This window comes from Pipistrellus hanaki, assembly GCF_964339955.1.
Source record: "Pipistrellus hanaki genome assembly, chromosome: 14".
NCBI classification, from domain to species: domain Eukaryota; kingdom Metazoa; phylum Chordata; class Mammalia; order Chiroptera; family Vespertilionidae; genus Pipistrellus; species Pipistrellus hanaki.
The window spans coordinates 25,151,287-25,176,970 of record NC_140516.1 but is presented as its reverse complement, the minus strand read 5'-3'; the positions used below and the strand labels follow the sequence as shown (position 1 = coordinate 25,176,970).

The 25,684-nt window shown below is 39.9% G+C and overlaps 1 protein-coding gene across 3 annotated transcripts in view; it reads left to right on the top strand.

Moving 5' to 3' along the window:
* BICC1 (BicC family RNA binding protein 1) overlaps positions 1-25,684 on the top strand; it is a 224,533-nt gene that overhangs the window by 62,839 nt on the left and 136,010 nt on the right. For all 3 annotated transcript variants that reach the window (XM_084904045.1, XM_084904044.1, XM_084904046.1), the window contains exon 2: positions 11,798-11,844. In XM_084904045.1, the coding sequence (XP_084760171.1) occupies positions 11,798-11,844 (47 nt within the window). The remainder of the gene's footprint in view (positions 1-11,797; positions 11,845-25,684) is intronic.

Genomic DNA, 25,684 nt, shown 5'->3' with positions numbered 1-25,684 from the left:
TAAATCCTCTACATGCCTCAGAGTAGTTATATGTCTGTAGTCTTGGGGCTAAGGTGAAATGTGATGGTCAGCAATGGGCAACTGGCTAGCGTTATAGAAGGCCAACCTGACTGAGATTTTGGGAATAAAGCATCGCTCTCCCCATGTGATTCCAGTAATGTCACAAAGCCCAAGGCTTGCGTGTGGTATGTCTATGAAAATGCAGATTCCTGGGATGGCATAAAGATTAAAACTTGGTGGAATCTGTGGGCTCAAAACTATGATTTTTTTTTTTTTTCATGAGCACCCCTCTCGTTTAGTGTACCTTAATGTTGGCATGCCTGCAGTCGACGGGAGTATTAGAGAACCTTTATCCTATTGGACAAGGCATGCTTGCTTAAGCACACCTGGAGCCAGAGGGTGTGTGCAATGAAAATAGATTAGTGTTGTGATAAACTTATTGACAAAAGAGTATGGGAAGATCTTGTGAAGTAATTGCCCATTTGGTAGGTCACTGACAGTGTAGGAAAAAGAAGTGGCTTAGATACATACTATTTGGGAGATCATTCTTTGAAGAAAGGCCATTTCTAAAAGAAGCACCCTACCAGTATTGCTCAACTAGGGGTATTGGCTCAATGAGTAGCACAGTTCCTTCTAGAGATAGATTCTGTGACTACCTTGGCTATGGGCACTAAATACCTGCACCATTGCCCTCCAAAACACATCCTGTGACAGCAGCCACCACTGCCACCAAACCATATATTTCCAAACAGTCCTCTCAGGAATGGTGCTTCCTCAGGTAAAGAAACAGTGTGCGCCCACCTGAGTTACTCATGTCCCCTGTCACTGGGGGGCTCCCCTTCCTCTCTGCTGTCTTGTATCTGCGGCTCCTTCAGGAATTGGCGCTAATTTAAGTGCTCTGAAGCATATGAAAGGGAGCCTGAAGTTTTGGAAAGACAGGCAGACAGACAGACATGGGTATTCTCAGCCACCTCTCTTCCCAGAATTTACTTTTCCATCTCCCCATGTTTCAGCCCTTTCCCACTTCTCGCAGTCAGCTCAGAAGCTCCCTATGAATTCCTGTTGTCTGCGACTCTCATGCAATGTTCATCCTTTAGTCTTGTAATTTTTATGACTGTCTTCAAAGCACTTACTGTTCAGTAACTGTGTAAGTTCTTTGAAGTCAAGGTTGCTGGCTTCCATGTATTAAATGTGTAGAGAGTGCTTATTTGTATGCTTTAGAGGTGAAAACGGAGCCTTAGGGAGGCTAAATGACTCTTTGGGAGTTACGCTGCTAGTAAATGGCAAAACTAGCGTTGAGCCCAGGCTTCTCTGACATCACAACGTTTATCTTCTTACCGTGTGCCTCAAGTGCTAAGTAGTAAGTGTTTTTTTTTTTTTTTTTTTTTTTTTTTTTTTTTTAAATGAATCAGTAAATGAGTATTTTAGTGTTAAGTGGAATTGGAATAGTCCTGATGAAAGCAAGCCTATCTTTGCACCCTCCCACCCCTGCACCCATTTTGGTGGGGAGAATAGCAAACAAACCGCTTTGTCGTAGATTTCTGCATATAACCTGAACTTGAGACATGCCTGGAACACATTTGGTTCTGATTTAAAACAAGTTGGCTTGCCCCACTGCCATGTTATTACAAACACAAAAGAAATATAAACTTCATTCCATTAAATAACCATCCACATAAACTCTTAAATAGTTTCATGGTTTTGGACTGGGCCAAAGCTGGATATTAAGGAAATGGTTATTAACATTATATATTTTATTCAAACTACTCTAATTCTTTAACCCTCCCATAACCCTCTCAAAATAACAACCAGCCTTTTCTTCCTCCCTCAAGACGTTCCCAGGAGGTGAAGACAGACACAGCTTTGGTTTCAGCTGCTGACTCTTGCGATTTCGAAATATTCCTTGTTTTCAGTCCTCTGTAGCCTGATGCCTTACTTTCTACTTGAATCTTTACAATCCTCTTTGGGTAACAGCTCAGTGCATTATCTCCTGTAGTAACATTGTACAATGGAAGCATCATGTGAACCGCAACTGTAATTACACGTTTTTGTAATCACAATTAAATAAAATGGGTGAGATTAATTTCAACAATACATTTTTTCTTTGACCCAAGATGTAAAAATGGTAGTATTTCAACATGTAGTTAAAAAATTAATGAGGTTTTTACTTTTTTCTGTACTAAGTCTTTGAAACCAAGTGTGTTTTTCACGTCTGGATTCAGACCAGCCACATCTCCATAGCCGCACAGTGGCTATTGGCTTTGTTTTGGACAGCGCCCCTCTATGGGAAGACCAGCATAAGCTCACTGTGGGGTGTAAGGTATTCATCATTTCATTAAACGGGGTGAAGACCATCGGCACCCTCTAGCTTTGGGTAAAGCAAGAAGAGTGTTGATTTTAAAAAAGTAAATAAATAAATACTCAGAGTTGTCAAATAGTGTTTTTGACCCCAGGCCAGACGAAGGGGTGCTTTAAGGATTGCTTATCTAGGAAGAACTAGGGTCTAAAAGCAAGACATTTGACATGACCAAAGTTTCTGTTAATCCGTTGGCATCAGATTCCATTGATGTCTGTGAGAGTCATCAGTCCGTGAGGAAGTCTTCATTGTCAGGCAAACTGGTTTGAAGTCTGAATAAACGCTTAGCCAGAGTTGCTTGAAAAGTTCAAGTTAAATGTTTCTCAAAGCAATTAATGTAACTTAGATGTTCTCTGGTTTTGGGGGATATTTGTTTTTCTACATTTGACAGCAACAAGTGCTCTCTGAGCTAAAAGCTGGTAGACTAGAGCAGCAATTTTCAACATTCTTCATCTCATGACACACATAAACTAATTACTAAAATTCTGCGGCACACCAAAAAATAATAATTTTTGCCCATCTGACAAAAAAAATAAGTATAACTTTGATTCATTCACACCAGATGGCTATTGTTTGTTGCCTGTTCTCTCTCTCTTCTTTTTCTTTTTTCTTTCTTTCTGACAATCTAAGGGAAAACAGGTCAGTTTCCCTAACTAGTCAGGTATTGCATATTTTAAAAATTCTTGCAGCACACCCACTGAAAATTGCTGACATAATTGTAATTAGAAGTGTATACATAAAAATTTCCTCTTTCTGCTTTATGCATTTTAGAGAATGTCTCTTTCTGTCTATTGGCTATTAAATTTAGCTGTGTATCACAGAGGTTTTCCAAATATTAGATTATCTAGTGTTTTCAACTACAAGTTTCTTATCTGTAATAATGAAAGCATAATATGCTAATTAGACTAGATGTGAGGGAAGCCTGGGTCCCGGGTGTCAGAGGGAAGCCAGTGTTGGCAGCTGGGGAAAGGAAGGCCTACCTTTGCACAAATTTTGTGCATTGGGCCTCTAGTTATAGGCATAAGTTGTTAAAACTTCTCCACTGAATGTTGCATAGAACCAGTATTCCAATCTAAAAAGTGCTAGTTTCATTAAGATCTGTGTTATTCTGTGCTCAGTACGAATTTATTGACTATCCATTATTCATCTCCGGTAGTGCATTAGTCATTCTTTCTCTTTAGGTAGCTTACATCCACCTTTGGCCTTCAGACTTTTGCTAGGTTGTTTTACGTACTGTGGACTGAAAGTGATGCTGTGACAAACCAGTGATGGTAAAATTCGGTTCACTTTCAAATAGGAAGAAGGATTTCAAGTGATATTTACCTTTTTTTCCTAATTAGAAAGTCAATCTATTATTTAAAGCATTCTGGAAAATACAAAGGAGAAATGATAAATGGCCCAATAATTTACATTGTTGACATTTTGGTGTTTGTAGTTTTTCCTCTAACATGCACACATACATACTTAACCCCTAGTATGGAGATCATTCTGTGCATCCTGTTTTATAGTTTCTTAAACAACTTTGAACATGGGATTTTCTCCACTCTCCCACCCGCCCGCAAACATAAAAAATATTTAAGAAAAAAAGGAATAAGAAAATCATTCTTACATATCCAGCCACTATTAAAATAAAAATTTTATTTATTTTTGTCTGTTACTTCTTGATTTTTCTCAGCAGGCCATGTGATGTGTTCACAGTGGACTCTGGGAGGCCGGTAGGGAGTTTTTGGAAAGATAGAGTATGATAATCCACATGCCTACTGTGATGTATACACCATTCAGATGACACTATTCAAGTTTAACCTTGAAAGTGTTCCTCAGTTGGTTAGGATATTTGAATGATTTTAATTGCAAATTGAAGCAACTTTAAAAATAGGCTTAATATCTACTATTTCTTCAATCAGTTCTCAGCGCTTTGCACATAGCCTAGAGTGTTTGATATAATTGATGAATATAAAAAGTTCTTGGATGTATGTGGACAATGAATCTTCTACATCTTTTGCTGATACCTCTTTTAGTAGAATGAGCCACTTTGTTAGGGAACTTTTCTGAAAACAGGAATATATGCAGAATAAAATATATGGCATAGCTGCTTTTGCACATGGATTAAATTGATACTATGAGTGAATGTTTTAAATTTTCAGCAAAATATTTTTACAGGAGAATCAGGCTACCTCATGATTATATATTTATCTTTCAGGTGACCTTAAGGTAGAGCAGCCTTCTTAGTTACAAATGTGCTGTAGTTTGTGTTTTAAAAAAGGGAGGAATCCCAGAATCTTTACAGATTTGAAGATTTATTTCTCAATTATTTTTTATAGTTTGAACTTGCTTTTTTTTTTTTTTTTTTTTTTTTTTTTCCTGCTCAAATTCTACAGGGGTGAAGAAACCCATTGCTTATCAAGAGAATGTTGAAAGATATTCTATACTATGCTTTAAATATGAAATGCATAGTCCTTGTGTTTTTAGATTTGGCTTCATAAAGCGTACGATGTTATAATGGAAAAGCATTTCAGAATAAAAAAGACATTTAAACATGTTTCCATATGCCTGTGAAGAACTTAACTTTGAGCTTTTCTCTCCTTTAATTCAGTAATTAACTAGACTTGCCCCTGTAGTTTGGGGGACTGTAATAGTTTACACCTGTTTCAACTTCTGCTGTTTTTATTGGCCATGGCTTTTGCCATCCCATATTTCTTGTGAAGCAAAAATATGAAATAAAATATGGCAAAGCACTGGAGAAATTATAATAAACATAAAAAATGAATTGTTCAGCTAAAAATATGAAATGCTTTACCTGCACAACCCATGAAGCCATGTTTCAGTAGTATTGAAATAATTTACTCTTTGTCATGAAAATAAAGACAGTTGCTTTCATTGGCAAGAATAATCCAAGGTTTATATAATCAAACGATTAAATTTTGGAACATCAAGCAGAAGTCATATTGTAAAGTCAGTTAGAAAAAAGACTGTTAAATCATTATGTGTGTTTATGTTACTGTGGAATAAAAAAGATGAGGACGTATCAGGGTATGGGAATGTGAAGACTTAATAGAACTGTTACACCACAGAATATAATCAGACTTCAAAGGTCAAGGAATGCCATGACATCAAATATGGGTTGGCTCATTTCACAGGCAACAGTTCCACCTCCAAATATACTGAAGAGAAAGCCATTGAATTAAGATATTATACCTCATATTTTTCTTTGCAATCCAATTCTCAAGTGAACTCTCTAGAAGCAACCTTTATTCTTCAGACCTAACATGAGCTACCTCATTCTTTTGTTGAGTTAAAAGTAGAATGACTAGCATTTTAGCACACCGGCTAGAGTGAGAATAGCTAAATTGTAGTTCTATTAAGTTTAATTTGGGTGGAGTTGTGACTGTGAAAAGATCTTTGGGAAAGTTGTCTGTAGAACTGAATTTTAATTTTGGCTTTATCTCACTAGTTGGATGGCTTTGGATATATAGTAGTTAAATGAGGGCATGGTGTTGACTATTTTAATTCTCCAGAATAGGATTTAAATATTTGTGGAATAAAAGAGTGAACTTTTCTTAGTTTTTTTTTTCCAGTCTGTAAAATGACCATCTTAAATAATACCTGTTTGTGGGAATAGAAGGATCATACCTCAACATAATAAAAGCCGTATATGACAAACCCACAGCCAACATCATACTCAATGAGCAAAAACAAATCATTTCCCTTAAGAACAGGAACAAGACAGGGATACCTACTCTCACCACTCCTGTTCGACATAGTACTGGAAGTACTATAGCCATTGCGATCAGACAAGAAGAAGACATAAAAGACATCCAAATTGGAAAAGAAGTAAAACTGTCCTTATTTGCAGATGACATGATACTGTACATAGAAAACCAATAAGACTCCATAAAAAAATTATTAGACTTAATCAATGAATTCGGCAATGTAGCAGGATACAAAATTAACTCTAAGAAAAGTCCCAGGTTTGATTCTGGTCAAGGGCATGTACCTTGGTTACAGGCAAATCTCCAGTAGGAGGTGTGCAGGAGGCAGCTGATAGATGTTTCTCTCTCATCAATGTTTCTAACTCTCTATCCCTCTCCCTTCTTCTCTGTAAAATATCAATAAAATATATTAAAAAAATCTATGGCATTTCTATACACCAATAGTAAACTTACAGAGAGAGACTAAAAAAACAATCCCATTTGCTATCGCACCAAAAAAAAAAAAAAATACACACACACACACACACACACACCCCTAGGAATAAACTTAACTAAGAAGGTAAAAGACCTGTATGAAGAAAACTACAGGACACTGAGAAAAGAGATAGAGGAAGACATAAATAGATGGAAGAACATACCAAGTTCATGGATTGGTAGAATCAACATCATTAAAATGTCCATATTACCCAAAGCAATCTATAGTTTCAGTGCACTCCCCATTAAAATACCAATGGCATATTTCACAGACCTAGAACGAACTCTCCAAAAATTCATCTGGAATAAAAAAAGATCCTGAATAGCTGCAGCTGAGAAAGAAGTACAAAGTAGGTGGGATCTCAATAACAGATTTCAAGCTGTATTACAAAACCACTGTTCTTAAAATAGCCTGGTACTGGCATAAGAACAGACATAGAGACCAATGGAATAGAATAGAGAACCCAGAAATCAATCCAAACCAATAATGCTCAATTAATATTTGACAAAGGAGGCAAGAGCATACAATGGAGTCAAGACATTCTCTTCAGTAAATGGTGTTGGGAAAATTGGACAGATACATGCAAAAAAAAAAAAAAAAAAAAAAAAAAAAAGAAACTAGACCACCCACCAACTTACTCCATACACAAAAATAAACTCAAAATGAATAGAGGACTTAAACCTAAGGACTTAAAAATACTAGAGGAATCCACAGGTAGCAAAATCTCAGACATATGCCCAAGCAATTTCTTCACTGATACCGCTCCTAGCGCAATGGAAGCTAAAGAGAAAATAAATGGGACTACATCAAGATAAAAAGCTTTTGCACAGCAAAAGAAACCATCAACAAAACAATAAGAAAGCCGACTGCATGGGAGAACATATTTGCCAATATTATCATTGATAAGGGTTTAATCTTCAACATTTATAGGGAACTCATACAACTTAACAAAAGAAAGATGAACAACCCAATCAAAAAATGGGCAAAGGACCTAAATATATACTTTTCGAAAGAAGACATAAGGAAGGCCAAGAGACATATGAAAACAAGCTCAAAGTCACTAATCATCCGAGAGATGCAATTCAAAACAACAGTGTGGTACCATCTCACACCTGTCAGAATGGCAATCATCAACAAATCAACAAAGGACAAGTGCTGGTGAGGATGTGGAGAAAAAGGAACCCTCCTTCACTGCTGGTGGGAATGCAGGCTAGTGCAGCCACTGTGGAAAACTATATGGGATTTCCTCAAAAAACTAAAAATGGAACTCCCATTTGATTCAGTGATCCCACTACTAGGAATATATCCCAAGAAACTAGAAACACCAGTTAGAAAGGACATATGCACCCCTATGTTTATAGCAGCACAATTCAACAAAGCTAAGATTTGGAAACAGCCTAAGTGCCCATCAGCAGATGAGTGAATTAAAAAACTGTGGTACATCTACACAATGGAATACTACACTGCTGTAAAAATGAAGGAATCCTTACCATTTGCAACAGCATGGATGGAACTGGAGAGCATTATGCTACATGAAGTAAGCCAGTCAGAGAAAGATAAATATCACATGATCTCACTCATTGGTGAAATATAATGAACAACATAAACTGATGAACAAAAACAGATCCAGAGACAGAGAAGCATCGATCAAACTGTCAAACCTCAGAGGGGAAGGTAAGGGAGGGTGTGGATAAGGGGGAGAAGTCAACCAAAGGACTTTTTTGCACACATATAAGCCTAACCAATAGACACAGACAACAGGGGGGTGAGGGCATGAATGGGGGTGTGTGTGGCAATGGGGTGATAAGGACACATATGTAATACCTTAATTAATAAAGAAAAAAAAGAAAAAATAATACCTAAGTTTATATTGAGAAAAAAATAATGTTCCCCAAGCCCCTTCCCCCTAGTCTCTCACTTCTTTAGTGTTTATATTTTGATATTAAGATTTTAGAGTAATTGTGAGGATTGCAGTTTCATATTTGAGCATAGAAGGATTTCTGTCTGTGGGGAGAGAATACTCGGTTGAGATATTATTCGCCCTTGATTGGCTTCTTTGGCCTTGACAGCTTTGCTTGGGTGTGGTCAGTGGAAGTCCTGCAGGAGACCTGGTAACCTGGGAATTAGTTTAAGAACACTGCCTGCGAAGTGCCAGTGACTGGGACCAGCCATGGCTTGTCCCTGTGATCTAACCAAGAATCCAGCCAGATTCGTTCACTAAGGCACTTGTGGCCTTGGGAAATGGATCCTTCTCAGGATTTAGGGGAAAATCGCCTCGCATTTGGAGTTTCTCATACATACACATTTGGAATAAAAAAGAACAGCAATTTTTGGTGCCAGAGAGTTTGCCATTTGGCTCCCCCTCAAATCATAAGGTTGCTAAAAGGTGCACCTTTCTGGTTAAATCTTAGTTGTTTTTCTGGAACAAAGTTAATTATAGTTTGGGTCTAACTAAGGAAATCCCCTCCTCCCCCTTTTTATTCATTCTGGGATTGAAAGGCTGAAGTCTCTGAAGTCTCTTCAGACTGGAATGAAGGGGCATTTCAAGGTTGTGACATAATGAGTTTGTCATGAACAAAATAAGTGTCCTCTAAAGGACGTTTCTGTAGTAAAATACAGTTGTATCATGAAATCTTAACCGATGCATTCCAAGTTGTATAAGAGTCCTGTGTGTGTGAAAGGGGTGATTAGCTGCCTTCCTTCATAGGCTTTTGAAAATATCTTGGAATTCTGAAATTTCTTTTCAAAGATGAGTTTCCTTGAGGTCACTAGAATTTTTTTCAAAATGCTGTGCCCTGGTAGGCAGTGTTCATTGCCATGCAATTGGGTTATATATTAGGACCCTTTAAACTATTTTTAGCTTTAGAGATAAAGACAGCCCAAGAGGTAGCAGAACGAAGGTCCCTCCAAGGCACTTGATAATAAGGTTGGGCACTGATGTTTTACCTTGCCTGGGTGACCCCCTCTAGCTTGGATCAACCACATTTGCTAGTTTATTTAGAAAGAGTAAGCTTTTGTTGTTGAAATTTGCTCTTAATTTTTTTTTTTTTTTTTTTTTTTTTAGCTTTAATGTTGATACATTTCCAAGTTAGGGAGAGAAAGTCATAATTTGTAGTTAACTACAAAAAATCTTTCTGTGGAAATGTGTGCTTCAAATGCTCACATCCACACATGTATGTACTTGATTCATTCGGTTGATGGTGTATTTGTGCAAACAGTAAAGTTACGATGCTATTGGCATTATGTATTAGTGTTTTGCTGCTGTAACAAATTACCACAAGTGTAGTGGCATATATTTATTTATCATCTTAAGTTCTGGAGGTCAGAAGTCTGAAATGGGTTTCCTTGGGCTGCATCAAGGTGTTGGCAGAGCTGTGCTCCCTGCAGATGCTCTAAAAGAGAATCCATTTCCTTTTTGTAGCTTTTGGAGGTCACCGACATTCCTTGGCTTATGGCCCCTCTGCCATCGTCAGAGCCAGCAGCATAGCATATATGTATCTTTCTCGTCTCTACCTTTTTTGTTTGTTGTCACACACCCTTTTCTGTATGTCTCTTATTGTCACATTGCTTTTTTTTTTTTAGGACTCCTAGCTTTCTTTTCCTTCTTATAAGGGTCCCTGTGATTTTATTGGATCCCCATGGATAACTTAGGATAATCTTCCTATCTCAAGATTCTTAATTTACTCACATCTGTAAGATACCCTTTGCCATGTAAGGTAACATATTGATAGGGTCCATGGATTGGGACACGAACATTTTTAGGGGGTGTTATTTAGCCTGCCACATGAATACAATCTTTAATTCTTTATCTTTTTAGCTACTCTTTTCATACATTTCCTTCAAATAGCCCTTGGTAAGCATGGAGACCTGGACTCTGTGCTCTCTTTTGCCAAACTGTAGGTGTCTTGTCTTATATTTAAACTAGAGGCCCGTTGCACGAAGATTTGTGCAAGAATAGGCCTTCCTTCCCCTGGCTTCCCTGGCAAGTCTCCGCTCCTGGCCAGAGCACCACTCCTGTGGCTCTTTCTGCCCCCACTCTCCCTCATAGCAGGTGTCCCACCTCGCCAGGTTGCTCCACGCCTGCATATTCAAATTAACCCACCATATTTGTCATGTTGATTTACATACTTACTCCTGATTGGCTGTGGGTGTAGCATAGGTACGGTCAATTTTACATGTTTGTCTATTATTAGGTAAGGTGTGACACTAAACTTGTGAAAAAAATAATTTATAATATTGTTATTACCTTGAGGGTAGAGATAATTTTTTTGAGTTTTGAATCCTCCACCAAATAGAATGACCTGTCTTACTTCTTGAGTCTTTAATCATTTTAATAAGTTCCAGGAGTTACTGCCCCAGCTCCTTTCTTTGTCCAGGCCTGGGCGGCTTCTCCAGTGAATCCCTGTTCTTCTGCACTGGAGTCTGCGACCCCTTTGGTGGTTAGCCTCTGAAGGATGCACTATGAGGCTATTGGAAGCAAGATAATGTCCCCTCTCTCCCTTTAATCACATTTCCCACCTTTGCCTCCACAGATTAAAAAAAAAACAAACGTGTTCACAGAATCTTAAGATGTTTGAACATAGAGGGCTGGGTTTGTCCTGTATTTATAAGCTACCACTTAGATATAAAAAGGCTGTTCCAATACAGTGACCTTTTAATTAATCTCACCTGAAGTTTTATTGTTGTCTGTGACGTTACCATTACCATTTAATTCTCATGTGTTTTCCCCCCTCTTTATATAAGCCAGCGAAGGAGTGAATTAAAGTAGCATGTGATGCCAACAGAAATCCAACTAGAGAATATAGTCATTGCACAGCATAACACTGACCCAGCTCAGCAGGCCATATTTTCTGAGCCTCAGTTGAAAAGGCAGCCTCCGGCCTGGGATTGATTACAGACAGGAAGTGCTGAGAGCATTACAGCTGATTATATTGGTAGCAGCATTTGTTCATATAGCTCTGTAACTGTGAAAGGAGATTACTTTCATCTATATGCCACAACAGAGATGTGTGTGTCTTTCAGACAGGAAGAGGAGCTGGAAGTATAATTGATTGAACTAGTGTTTTACTCTTTATTCCTTTTGTATAAGTGGAATCCCTGATGAGGTCTCATTAACAGACCCTGAGGTTGGAGAGAACAAGCATGGCATCTTGTTTACCTCTGGATTCTCATGCCTGATACTTGAGAGTTTTTGAATACACAGGTTGAAAAAAAAAAGAAAAGAATAATATTAAATGTATACATTTTTATTTACAGCTGCTGCCGAAGGAAAAGGCAAAAGTGGGGAAGACTTTTTCCAAAAGGTAAGTTGCTTTTTACTCCTGCCTTGGTGATAATGGAGGAGAAATATACCTAAACCTATTTCAATAGAAACCCCTGAATGTTCATTCCCCTTCCATGTGAAAGGGAATAGGTTATTTCTTGACAAGATAGCTAGAGATGCTTATGGCTGGGCAAGGGTGGGATACTATTTGTCACTTAACCGTTCTAAAAGGGCTCCTTCCGGGCCAATCTAATGAAGTTTTTACTTGGAGACAAGGAGGGCTGCCAGACAAGGAAAGCTGCCAGCTTTCCTCCTTTCCGGTAAGCATGACTGTGGGTGGGATGTACCTTTAGAATAGATCTACTTGCCATGTCACTTCTGTCCCACGGTGTCCTCTGAAAGTACTGGTCTTCAGTGAAGACAGTCTGCCTTCACATATAGAAAACGGAAATAGAAGTGGAGCTGATTAAACAATGAATATGAGAAACTGTGAAGAGCAGTTGACTAATTCTGAACCAGCTCAGTTTCTTAGAATACTGTTTTATATAAGGGAAGATGCCTATTGTTTGAAAGAAATTGATTCTAGTTTCTTTCTTTCTTTCTTTCCTTTTTTTTTTTTTTTTTTTTTTTTTTTTTTTAAACTTATTTGGCTTTATTGTGTTTGTGTGTTTGCTGTTGGGATCTAGAAAGTGTGTGTAGGAACAAACATGTAGGGTACCTTAGGGCAGTGGTCAGCAAACTGTGGCTCATGAGCCACATGTGGCTCTTTGGCCCCTTGAGTGTCACTCTTCCACAAAATATCATGGCCTGGGCGAGTCCATTTTGAAGAAGTGGCATTAGAAGAAGTTTGTTTAAAAAATTGGGCTCTCAAAATAAATTTTAATTGTTGTACTGTTGATATTTGGCTCTGTTGACTAGTGAGTTTGCTGACCACTGCCTAAGGGGAAGGGAAGAGGGAAAATATAGCAGCAGCTATGGATGAGATTAAATACTGCTGCAGAGGGTCATCCAGCCTTTGGAAAACACCTCTGTGTAATTAGACGTGGCCTTTACAAGGCTCTTGATTCTCTCCCCTTCTGTGTGATCTACTTTATTTTTTTGGTCAACTTCATCATTCATCTGCAATCTCTGCCAAGAGTATTAAAAGCAAATATTTTCAGAGCTGATGCCTATATTGCCATTTCTTCATTCTGAAAATATTTATTTACCACCTGCTGTGTGCTACACACTGGAGAGACCAACATGAGTAAGGCATCATCCCTGCCCTAAAGGAATTAGTCTGGTGTCTGGTGATATCGTCACAGAAATAGCAGGAGAGTCTGGGGCCATGGAGGATTAAGCACTTAACTGGGACTTTAGGAGATTAGGAAGGAAGGACTTCTTGAGGTCTTCAGAAGAATGGACCTTAGCCATGTGAAGAGGTAGGCTTGGGTGGGTTGGAAGACATTCTAGGCAAAGACCCAGAATGTTGGAAGGCTCAGAGATGGAAGAATTTATGTGGCGTGCATACACCAAACATTTGTTCGGCACACAACATATGAGGGATTCATAGTGCAAGGTGAGCTACAATATTCTGTATGATGAAATACCTTCTTTTAAGGTGGGAAGTGGGGGCATTATCCTAAAGGGATTTAAAAAAAATTAAAAATGCTGTGTGGGCCATATAGAATGTGCCAGACCACAGTTTTCCATCTCTGCTTTAGGGTCAGGCTGTTGAAGTTTTATGTGCTATGCCCAAAGCCTTTGACTTGGCAGTATCTGACACTGGTTAATGTCCAGCTTGTCCTTAATACCTGGGCATTTCAGAATGCCTGGCCTTCCTCTAGGGCAGGCAGGCTTGCCACAAGGGGAAGAAAACAGAGGACAGAGCAGAAATCTCAGATCAGTCTTAGGTTGGCTGTGATGGGACAAATAGATGATATATGTGGAAGGAATTCTTTTTTTTCCTCATTGTTCTTTAACGTGCAGATAAATGTAGAAAGCAGACGGTTCAGCTTTGTATGACTCAGACATTTTAAAAGCTGAATCAAAACACAGCATATGTGGTCATAAAGGACCTTCATTCTTAGAAGATTTGTTAATATTTATCACTCTTTGTGGAGCCTTATATACATTCCAGCAGTTTAAATGGAAACACATGCTCGAATCCAGGAACATGTGTGCATCCCACAAACTGTGAGTTGGAATTGTAGATTCTATTCTTGGTTACAGGTTAATGAGGTGCGTGAATAACTAAATGAGAATAGTTTTAATCTCATTTTCTCCTTTAATTCATTAGATAGAAAGTGTCTTCGGATAGACAAGTGTCCATATAGGATTTGGATACTTAACTCTGGAAAAAACCCGTAACTTACTAAAAGGCAAACATCCCAAGTTCCAGGAGAATAATTTTCTGTTTTGTCCAGACAGAAATAGAGATTATGGTTCATCGACAGTAGAATGAAGTAATGGAGAAGGATTGGATTGTCCTCTGGGAACTTCTCCTAGTCACACATATTCCAGTTTCATGTAATGACATTTGGGGAAACATTTAAGAACGAGAAATAGGCCATATTGCTGATCATTAGCATCTCTGAAAAATACTTTTCTTCTTCTGGAGTAATGCACTTCAGAGGCTTTATGTGCTTATTAGAATGTGTTTTGGCTTTGACTCCAGGTGGGTATCACAAACCAAAATTAAAACCCCTCTTAAGCTGAATTTAAAGTTTGACTACCTTATTATTTAAAAAAAACATATAAGTCTGGAGGAGGAGTGTGAAACTTTTTCTATGTTACGTTGATATTTTGTACCTTTAAAATATATGTAAATCATAGCAATATTATTAACCTTAGTTAATTAGTCTCCCTGACAAATTTTGAAATTCAGAAAATGAAAGAAGGCCTGGCTGGTGTGTGCTCAGTTGGTTGGGTGTCATCCCATGCACCAAAAGGTTGCTGGTTTGATTCCTGGTCAGGGCACATGCCCAGGTTGCAGGCTGGACCCCCGGGAGGGGGCGTGCAGGAGGCAGTCAATGTTTCGCTCTCACATCGATGTTTTTCTGTCTCTCTCCCTCTCCCTTCCTCTGTCTCTAAAAAAAAAAAAAAAAATCAATTAAAAAATTAAAAAAATATATTTAAGAATAAAAATTGGTAGATTTCCCAAAGGGTTTAAATTGTAATTTAACAACTACTAAGATCATGAAATACATCATCTCAAATTTGAAGCTGTAATAGTAGTTCCATTTACTATATATACACACAAACTTTTCCCATTCAGCCATAGTTCAGAGATCTATCTGGTTTTCTGTATACTGCTTTATTGCATGTGTTTGAAACAGTTTAGTTCCCCTGACACTCCATTCGGGGAAAAGACTAACCTGTGACAGCAGAGAAACCCAGTACTAGAGTGGTTTAAGGAACAGAGTTACTTTACTTTCATGTAACATTCTGAGGTGAGCATCCCCATCCTGTCAGAGACCCAGATTCCTTCTGCAAAGTAGCTCTCCTGCTCCTCACGCTGTGAACCTCATCAGTATGGTTGAAGGTGGGTCACCATGTCCAAATCTTAAGGGCCAGGCCCGAATGTGCCATATGCCACTTCTTCTTACATTCCCTTGGAGAAAATTGATTGACATGGCCTTGTATAGCTACAGTAATGGGTGGGAAGAAGGGGGGAGAAACATATGGAGGATATATTGATTTTTGCAAAGCACTATTCAGCAAGAGAGATGGTTAGGAAAAATGTATGTGGTCAGTTTTATGTCTCACGAGCTATGCTTTGAAACCTTTTATGTTACTTTGTTAGGGCTGCTGTAAAAATGTTCAACAACCTGGGTGGCTTAACCAGCAAAAATCTGTTGTGTTGCCTAACAGTTCCGGAGGCTAGAAGTCCAAGATCAGGGGAGTCAGCGGGGTTAGTTCCGTCTGAAGGCCGTGAGGGAGGGTGTTCCTCGCCTCCCTCGAGCTTCTGGAGATTTGCTTGCCGTCTTTGGTATTTCTTGGCTTGTAGAAATGTCATCCCGCTCTCTGCCTTCATTTCCATATGGAGTTTTCTCTCTGTGTCTCTCTCTGTGCCCAACTTTGCTCTTTTTATAAGGACGAGGGTCATATTGGATTAGGGTTCACCCTAACAAAATCACATCTGCATGACCCTATTACAAACAAGGTCACATTCCGAAACGGTTAGGATTCCGAAAACACATGAATTTTGGGGTGACACAATTCAACCTATAACACCTTTTAATGGAGGAAATGATTTTGTAGTAAAAGGTACTATAACCTGAAAAATTTGCTAAAATTATAAATGTTATTTACAACATTTTGATACTTAGTCTGATGTGTAGATTTTAACTGCCTAGGCATTTTTATTAAATCTGTTTTTTTTCTTATTACCAGTCATTTCTAAATTGGGTAGATTAGAATGTAATTGATGTATAAGAAAGTGAAAAACATTTAATTTGTCTTTTGAAAAACAATTACTGTTTATACAACCTTAGTTCTTCTTTCTGTTTATATTAAAAATTAGAGGTCTGGTGCACAAAATTTGTGCACGTGTGTGTGTGTGTGTGTGTGTGTGTGTGTGTGTATGTGTATGTGTGGAGTCCTTTAGCCCGGCTTGCACCCTCTCGCAGTCTGGAGTCTGGGAGCCCCCTTCCCCCAGCCCCAATTGATTGCCCCTCCGGTTGGTGGCCTGGACCTCCCTCTGCAGAGTGATAATCTTGGGGCAATGGTGGGACCGTCACCCAATTGCATAGCACCTGCCTTGGCTGGCCTGGTGCCAATAGGTGTCAATAGTGTGGTCGTCTAGATAGTAGTTCCACTGTTCGGCCATTTAGTCAGTTTGCATATTATGCTTTTATTATTATAGACATGTGAATAAAGTGCCTTTTAATATTATCTGATTGGTTGATAGGATTATAAATTAGATTATTCGCATTGGATTTATACCAGACATTTTCCGGCATTAAAACTTTTCAAGTTCCCCAGTTATTGTAACCTTATTTTTTGGCTCTAACTAGCTACACTGACAAAAGGGGGCTTGGATACGACTTTATCAATATCCTCTCAGTTCTTTGTCCACCCCTCGTGGCAACTTTAATTGAAACACATGGAAATGATCTGCTTGGATTTTTACAGTTTTTCGGGCAGTTGTTCATGGCTTACTCACTGTCTGTCCTGTTTCCTTTTAATCAGTTTTTTTTCTTTCTTTTTTTTTCTTTCCCCATTTCTCTTGTGAAATGACTATGGCCAGATCTTGGAGGGGAAAATGTGTTGCAGTATATGAGGCGGGGATGAGTATAGTGATTGTATTACAGATGTGACTCATCAAAGCAAAAATGCACTAGGGATCTAGAATCCCCATGGCTGAAGAAGACGAAATCCAGTCAGCAGCGTAATTGATGAAGGCCAACTTTCCCATTGCATTGGATTATATACATGCCTCCTCCACAAAGTGCACAGCACGTACTTGAAATGTGGGAATATTTTATACTCTTAAAATATGTAGGTTTGGAAAACTGGCCTATAAACTGTGGCTTTCACAAAAGCTAACAGTAAGACTAATAATAAATAAGACACAGTTTGGTGGTTTATGTGGTATATTTTTATTATCCTCAAACTCATCCTTCTTCGGCAAACATTTCTTTTATCATTTTGAAACTGGAAAGTTAGTGTTTTCTGGGGAAAAATAACTTGGAGGAATATTTGGCTCCATCTGTTCCTCAAAGTGAGTGTATTAGGTGGTCTTAGATGGGAACTACTTTTTATTGAGGAGGCAGTAGAAATCTCTACTTTAAATAAAATTGTCTCTACTTTCTCCACTGGCCATTATTTTGTGTGTGTTGAATAGCTCATATTCCTCAGGTAATAGAAATCTGTTTTGATTTAATTATTTCAACATGAATTCAATAAACTATAGCCCATTATATACTTTTTCTTATGTATATAATGGGCTATATGCTTAATCTTTATGAGTCTTTATGCTTAATCATTTTTTTTAAATATATTTTTTATTGATTTTGTACAGAGAGGAAGGGAGAGAGATAGAGAGCTAGAAACATCGATGAGAGAGAGTCATCGATCAGCTGCCTCTTGCACACTCCTACTGGGGATATGCCCGCAACCAAGGTACATGCCCCCGACCGGAATCGAACCCGGGTCCCTTCAGTCCCCAAGCCGATGCTCTATCCATTGAGCCAAACCGGTTTCGGCATGCTTAATCATTTTTATTAAAACTTGATTTTAATAAAATTTGGATATTTACAAGTTTTAATCTTGGTACTTGTTTCATGATTCACAATGTTACTAAAGGGTATATAAACAGTGAAGATTGCGGTATTTGATGTCATGGTTCTGAAGATATGCTGAGAAAGCTATGCAGAATTGCAGTGTTGATTTCGAACTCAAAGATTATCACCAATGCATATTATTGCTAATGGACATCTAGGCCTTAAAACTAACATTCAGGGGTCACTGAGTCGCTACCCCATTATGGCCCTGAGAATAGGTGTCAGTGGGAGAACCTGTGATCACGGTTCTCATAAAATACTGGCAAAGGAGGGCTAACGGAACACGTATCACATGAAGGAACTGTCCAAGAAAGCAGGTTGTCTGGCCCGCCTCTAGACAGGGTGTTAGAGATAAGAACTGGTCCTCTTTTATATTTTATCATTTGCTCTGTCTTCTGTCAGGAGTCTAGTAACTAAGGATAGTGAGAAAAGATAAAGTAAAAGAATAAGCGATTTGCTCGGCATTCATTCATTCTTTAGTTCTGTCTTTGTGTTCATTTGAACACGAGAAGCCTGGGGGTCGGGCTGTTTTCTCCAGCATGCTGTAGAGCTCTGCCATAATGGTGTACACTCGCCTTTTATTTCGGCAGTCACTTCACACAGCTGCTTCGTGAAAAACACATTTGCTGTTTCTTGCGGGCCCCCCCCCCCCCCCCCCCCCGCCCTCTTTCTGCAACCATGGGAATAGAGCACATGTGTCAAACACAAGGCCCGCGGGCCAAATCCAGCCCGCCAGGCCTCGCAATGTGGCCCGCACCGCGCTGTCATCACTGCACTCCGCTGTCAGTTTATGACACTGTCAGTTTATGACTGTTCAGTAAACCATTCGGCCCGCGATTTAGGCTGCATTTTAGATTTTGGCCCCTTCTCTGATTGAGTTCGACACCCCTAGAATAGAGTATGCCATTGAGAGGATGTCAAGGGTGTTTGATGGTAGTGAATATACCCTCATTGCTACCACAATTTTCTTAAAGCGAACCATAATTTTAAGTCAATATCTGCTGAAAGTTTGGTTGTAAATGGTTAAAACCCATGTGCCCTTAATGTGCCACGTGGAATTATAGGAAAAGTGGAAGACGGTGTTTACATCTCTAGGCCCTCTTTTCTTCAGACTAAGGATTTGGTTTCTTATTTAGCCTATGACTTATTTTTCAGACCCCTCACCATTCTATTGACTTTCCAGAGTCAATAAAATGTCCCATTTTAAGTGTGACATTGGTATCTGCATGTGATGTTTTGGATGAGGCCTGAGCAGTGGAGTTACAGAGAGGGAGGCCGTAGTCACCACCATATGGAGATGATTCAGAAGGAGCTGAAGACCGTACCATGTTCAGGCACTGTGAACGGGTCACAGGCATGAAGAAGGAGCCTCTCTTGCCATTCTTCATCCAATTGAAGAGGAAAGGTTGGCTCCAGTGTGAATGCGAGGTACATGGTGTAAAATAAGGAGACTTGATTTCAGACTGGCAGGTAAAGACCCACTTACACGTAACTCACAGGTTCTGTCTCTCACTCTAAGCTCTTGGCCTGGCATTTGGCTTGGAGACCGTGGGGTCAGTTGTGGTTTCCGGAATATGGAAGTGTACAAAGCATCCCTTTCAAAGCCCCCACCTCTTTCTGTGACTTAGTCATCAGAACTCCTGTGTGATTTTGTTTCTTCCTTGTGGGGTTACCTGGGATAGAGGTTATGAGCCTCGGGAAGACAGTCCATAGTGTGAGGGGCCTGTGCAGCGCCTTTTCATGCGACTCGAGTGGACACGATGGCATTCAATAGAGAGCTCTAAGCTACACGGGTTTAAAGTGGGCTCACTGAAGGATCAGTGCGTTCTGTGTATTTTTTTTTAAATGCATTTTTATTGATTTTAGAGAAGAAGGGAGACAGAAGAAACATCAACAATGAGAGAGAATCATTGATCAACTGCCTCCTGCATGCCCCACACTGGGGATTGAGCCCTGACCGGGGAACCGAACTGTGACCTTTTGGTTCATAGTTGATGCTCAACCACTGAGCCACACCAGCTGGGCAGGAATTGGTACTTTTTAAAGCTGGATTTTGCGATGGTATCTTTTTCTTTTAGACAGCAATCTGAATAGTCTTGGTTTGAGATTTTTGTTGTTGTTCAGATTGGACAGCTAGTTTGTGAAAGCCAGGACTTAAAGAGTGCCTTAAAAAATGTGTGTGTGTGTGTGTGTGTGTGTGTGTGTGTGTGTATATATATATAATTGATTTTTTTACAAAGAGGAAGGGAGAGGGATAAAGAGTTAGAAACATCGATCAGCTGCCTCCTGCACACCCCCCATTGGGAATGTGCCCGCAACAATGGTAGATGCCCAGAATCAAGCCTGGGACCAAAATGGTAGATGCCCAGAATCAAGCCTGGGACCCTTTAGTCCACAGGCCGATACTCTAGCCACTGAGCCAAACCAGTTAGGGAAAGAGTTCCTTTGTCTTAAAAACAAAAAACAAAAAACACCCACAAACAACTCTGTTTAACTATTGTTATTAATAAAAAAATGATTTTCTTTAAATCAGCAGTGATGCCCTTGTGGGCAGGCTAGGCTTCTATAATGAGAGAAATTGTATCTATAGTTGCCAGTATTGGTAAGCAGGGCTGTGAATTAGGTAGTTGTGGTGCATTAGAGGAACAACCAAAAGGTGGGAGACAAATTAATACAGTAACAGAAGGCATGGATTTGTCCCTCATATTTTGTTTAAACAGTCAAGACTTCACAATCACATTTAAGGTTGGTCGTTCTGAAGTTTGTACTATTATTTTCCGCTCTTATTCTCCCTGTAAGAGTTACAATCATGGTTTGTTGGCATCCCATGAAAAGTCCTTTCTTAATATTGGGATTCTTTTTTTAAGCTCCAGCTTTTTGCTTGATATGTTTAATATTTTTATCTTATTTAGACAAAATAGATTGCTTTAGAATTTACCCTTGGGCTAATTTGACTCTAACCTTGCCTTTTTTTTTTTTTTTTTTTTTTTTTTTTTTTGTCTCCGAATGCTACTTTATAATTTATCTATTTTGTGGTTTCTGTGGTTCTATGCCTGCCTTTCCCAAAACAATAGCATGGAAAAGCAGAGGAGTTAGCCAATTGTGTACCACCTAACTGCCTCCCAGCCCTTCCGGCTTCAGCTGATGGGCCCAGATGTGGGCTCCAGTCCCAAGGCTGACTGTTCTGTACACACCGGCCATGACTGTGTGACTGGCTCTGGAAACTCTCTGAGTGAGATTTGTCTCTCATACATCAGGAAACTACTAGTAAGACCTAAAGTGGAAATGGGAATGGCATGGGAGGTAGGATGGGTGTCGGCAGAAGCCAGGAGGGACAGTGTTGGCCGTGAGAAACCTGGAGTAATGAGGGAGAAGAAGCTGGGAGAAAGCAGAAGAAACCTGTCCCCGGGAGGGAAAACGGGGCAGGACCCAGAGAGCCTAGATAGACCAGAGGTGAGAGAAACCCCTGTGGAGCCCGCCCAGCTTGTGATGCTTCTCACGTGGGGGCCAGCAGGTGTCCCTGCAGTCTTGTCCCCTTCCCTCCTGATGGGGTTGAATAACACAATGAGGCCTGGTAATCAAGAAACCAACTAAAGCTCTAGCCTGTTTGGCTCAGTGGATAAGAGCGTTGGCCTGGGGACTGAAGGGTCCCAGGTTCGATTCCGGTCAAGGGCATGTACCTTGGTTGCAGGCACGTACCCAGTGGGGGGTTGCAGGCGGCGGCTGATTGATGTTTCTCTCTCATGGATGTTTCTGACTCTCTCTCTCTCTCCCTTCTTCTCTGTAAAAAAAAATCAATAAAAAATATATATATTAAAAAAAAAACCGACTAAAACACATAAAAGGCATTTAGGGACTTGAATACTTGCACGGTCATTCTCTCTTCCATAGGTTTATTCATTCACACTTTAACAAAATTTGGTGTGTGTGTGTGTGTGTGTTCAGTAGTTTAACACCTCCATGAGTGACTCATGAAGTTATATCTTTATGGAAGCAGTGCTCTTAAATAAGACATAGACATTTCCTGCAAACCTGTCATTAAAATATGTAAATAGCAACAATACTACAGTGTGTTTTAAAACAGGAAAATACATTGTATCAGTGTATGATGAACACTCTCTCCGTGTAATGTATATACTGTATAAGAATACTAGTCTCGCCGTAGCTGTTGGCTCAGTGAATAGAGCGTCTGAATGTGGACTGAAAGGTCCCAGGTTCGATTCCAGTCAAGGGCATGTACCTTGGTTGCGGGCACATCCCCAGTAGGAGGTGTGCAGGAGGCAGCTGATTGGTGTTTCTCTCCCATCAATGTTTCTAACTATCCCTCCTCTCTCCCTTCCTCTCTGTAAAAAATCAATAAAATATATTAAAAAAAAAAAAAGAGTACTAGTCTCATTCAGGGTGTGTGCCTTTTTGCTAGTCTGTTGCCAGCATTTTTAAAGAAACAATAGGCTCATTGCTGTTAATATGAAGTATGTTAATACTTCTTAGGTGGAAGAAGTATCTATTGTCCTTATTTTCCCCAAAAAGATTTCATTACAGGCTTTTGTTGTACAGATTACAATGTCTTCCTTCTCCGTGGCCTTTGGCATTAATACTGTTTTAGTCAGTATTACACTTTTTGTGGGTAGTTTGTAGGCAGCCAACATGCAGAGGGATTCGTACAGTATAAAACATTTTCTGTTTTTCCTAAGAGTAGTTAACGAGAACGCTTTGTAATATGATCCTTGAATTAAATCATTAAACATCTTGAATGTTACTCGCTCATTTTTTATGTTTAGCAGTTGTGGCTTGTCCCAAACTAGTTCTTTCGCCGTTTTTTAAATTTCTGTGGGTGTAAATTTTTTGAAAGGAGCTGCCTTTTGGCGCTTTAAGTGGTGGAAAAATAAGATTTTATTGCCTTGCTTTTTTTTTTCTTGGTGAAATCAAAATTGGTCTAGGAAAAAGATTTAAGGATGTCTTTCCTTCCAATGACCACTTTTAGTACTTTTTGTCAACCTAGATTATCACTCAGTCATTCAGATTTTCTGCTTCTGTCTGGTTAAAGTGATGATGGTGGGGAAGGAAGGGATTTAGCCAGGGATGAAACCAACTGCAGGCAAAAACATAAAGGCTTTTCATTGTTTTCTTCTCGGTTTTCTTGAGTTCACCATCAATTAATTTTTCGAGAGGGAAGAAACCCAGCTTCCCTTCCATGCGCCTGTTTACTCTGGAGTTACCAGGAAACCTTGATCCCCTGTGAATCAGAAAGCTTGAAGCTCAGAGAGTCTGGAGTTGTTTTCTTAAGTAGGACTCCTTCCTGTTTTGTTTTTCTGTGGGGTTTTTCTAAGACAATGGTCCAAATTCATGCGTAAGTCAATAGGAGGTGCTGTGTGAGATTTCCGTGGCATATTCCCTTGGCGGGGAGGTTTGGAGAGCCCGAGTGTTTCTTGGCTTCAGTGAGTACGTTGAGAGGGAGTAGATATTAACAAAATCAAGGAAAGAGGATTTTTCAGTGCTCCGATGAAATGTGGATACGTCTTTCTCCTCATTGGACTATCCCTTCTCATTAGTATTCCTCTCATAAGTTAAAAATCTGGTGAGCTGCCGAAACCGGTTTGGCTCAATGGATAGAGCTTCGGCCTGCGGACTGAAAAGTCCCAGGTTCGATTCCGGTCAAGGGCATGTACCTTGGTTGTGGGTACATTCCCAGTAGGGGCTGTGCGGGAGGCAGCTGACCGATGATTCTCTCTCATCGATGTTTCTAACTCTCTACCCCTCTCTCGTCCTCTCTGTAAAAAATAAATAAAATATATTAAAAAAAAAAATCTGGTGAGCTACCTCACGACCTGTGAACCTTGAAAATGCTCCTGTTGTCTTGTAGGTTGCATGAGGATGCTACAGAAGAAATAATTTCCACTTTCAAAGAGCTTTCAAGCTGAGGGGAGAAGATGCTTAGGAGAAGGGGTTAGAGGGAGCGATTCCATACGGACTTTGCAAGGTGCGAATGATGCCGTCCATCGGGAGGCATCTCCTGTCCTCTCTGTGAGCTTTGCCCTTGCCAGGTGCAGGATGGTAGAGAAGAAAAGGTGGTGGTACGGCTCCTGTTTTTAAGAAGGTCATACGCCAGGGGAGGCGTGGCACATGAGGACCCCTCAGCGTGGCAAGACCGTATACTAGAGGGACCTGAAGCAGTGATTCGTTCTGCTCTGAGCACGCCAGGAAGGCTGCCCTGAGGAGCAAGGGTCTGAGCAGGGCCGTGAAGGGCAGGTTAAAAGAGTGTAACTAGTAGGTTGGATACGATTAGGGAAGCTTTTGTAGGAGAGTCCTGAGGAGACTGCAGAGTTTAAATTAGGTCAGGCTATCTCATCTAGACCTGTGATTCATGCCCCAAGTGTCTTAATGGAGGCAAGGTGGAAAGGCATTTTTGGCAGAAGGAACCAGCGACGTGCCTTTGCAAAGGCAGCGTAAGGTTCAGAGGAGAGTGTTTGTCTGCCCTCTGGCCCTGAAGACACTGAGTTAAAAGGGACCCTGCCATTATGTCATTTCATCTGAGCTAAGGACTCACAGACTCAAGTGGAAGGTTGAGAGGATGAGTGGAAGGATTTGAAATCCAGGTTAAATGGAGGGGATTGTATTGTGCGTGTCCATTGTCTACTTGAAGATGATGCACGCTGAAAAGGATGGCCGGGATTTATCCACGCATTTTGCACTGTGGTTTGTTTTGCAGCTTCTGACTTCCTTATGAGTGCTGGGTGTAGGGATGCATCCCTACTTTTTGACTTCTCGCTACTTTCCTGGATAATAAATGCATTTTCAGGAAGATTAACTTTTAACCATGCTTTGAAACAGGAGTTTTTCAATTGTTATAATAATACAGTCATTGCAGTTTGGATGATAAAATTTCCAAGCTTGGAATGATGGCTATAAAATAAATAGCATCCTTTCACCAAGTCCTGAACCTTCTGTTGTGTGCAGTTTTAAAACACGTCTTTTCCAGGAAGACAGTGGAAAGTTTTGGCTCCGCAGTTGACGCCTAGCTATGGGTTATGGAAATCGTACTTACAACGTTTGGGAAATAGGTACCAATAATTCAGGTTTGGAAAAGAATAGGAAATTTGGTTCTGTTTGGATAAAATGAAAGATTCCCTTAAAGGAGTTGTCGGCGATCAGCTGAGCACACTCTAGTATTAGCACGAAACCGCCGGTGTGATGAGGAATACTAGCAAGTACAGAGAAGGGAAGGCCAAGACTGTTTGAGACCTGGGATCATGTGCAGAATAAATATAGTGCATTCTCAGTTTTTCAGGGCCAGCTTTTTCTAGCTGAATTATTAACTAGAATTCACTTTCCCTTTCCCATTTCTCCCGACTCCACCATTAACCATTTTAGGGACAGTAAACACTTAATACACAGCAGCAATCTGTAACCTTCCTCCCTGTAGCTTTGCCTGTGTTACCGGCATTGGGGTTCTTGGGTTCCCTAAGACCGAGATCGAGAGGAAACCCCAGAGACATTTCCAGGCAGATTTTATTAAGCTTATGCTCAAGCACATGGGAGGCAGCACAGAGGGAAAGAAGGTCCTCTGAACTGACTTGGGGGCTTGGCTACCTTTATAAGCTGGTGACAAAGTGG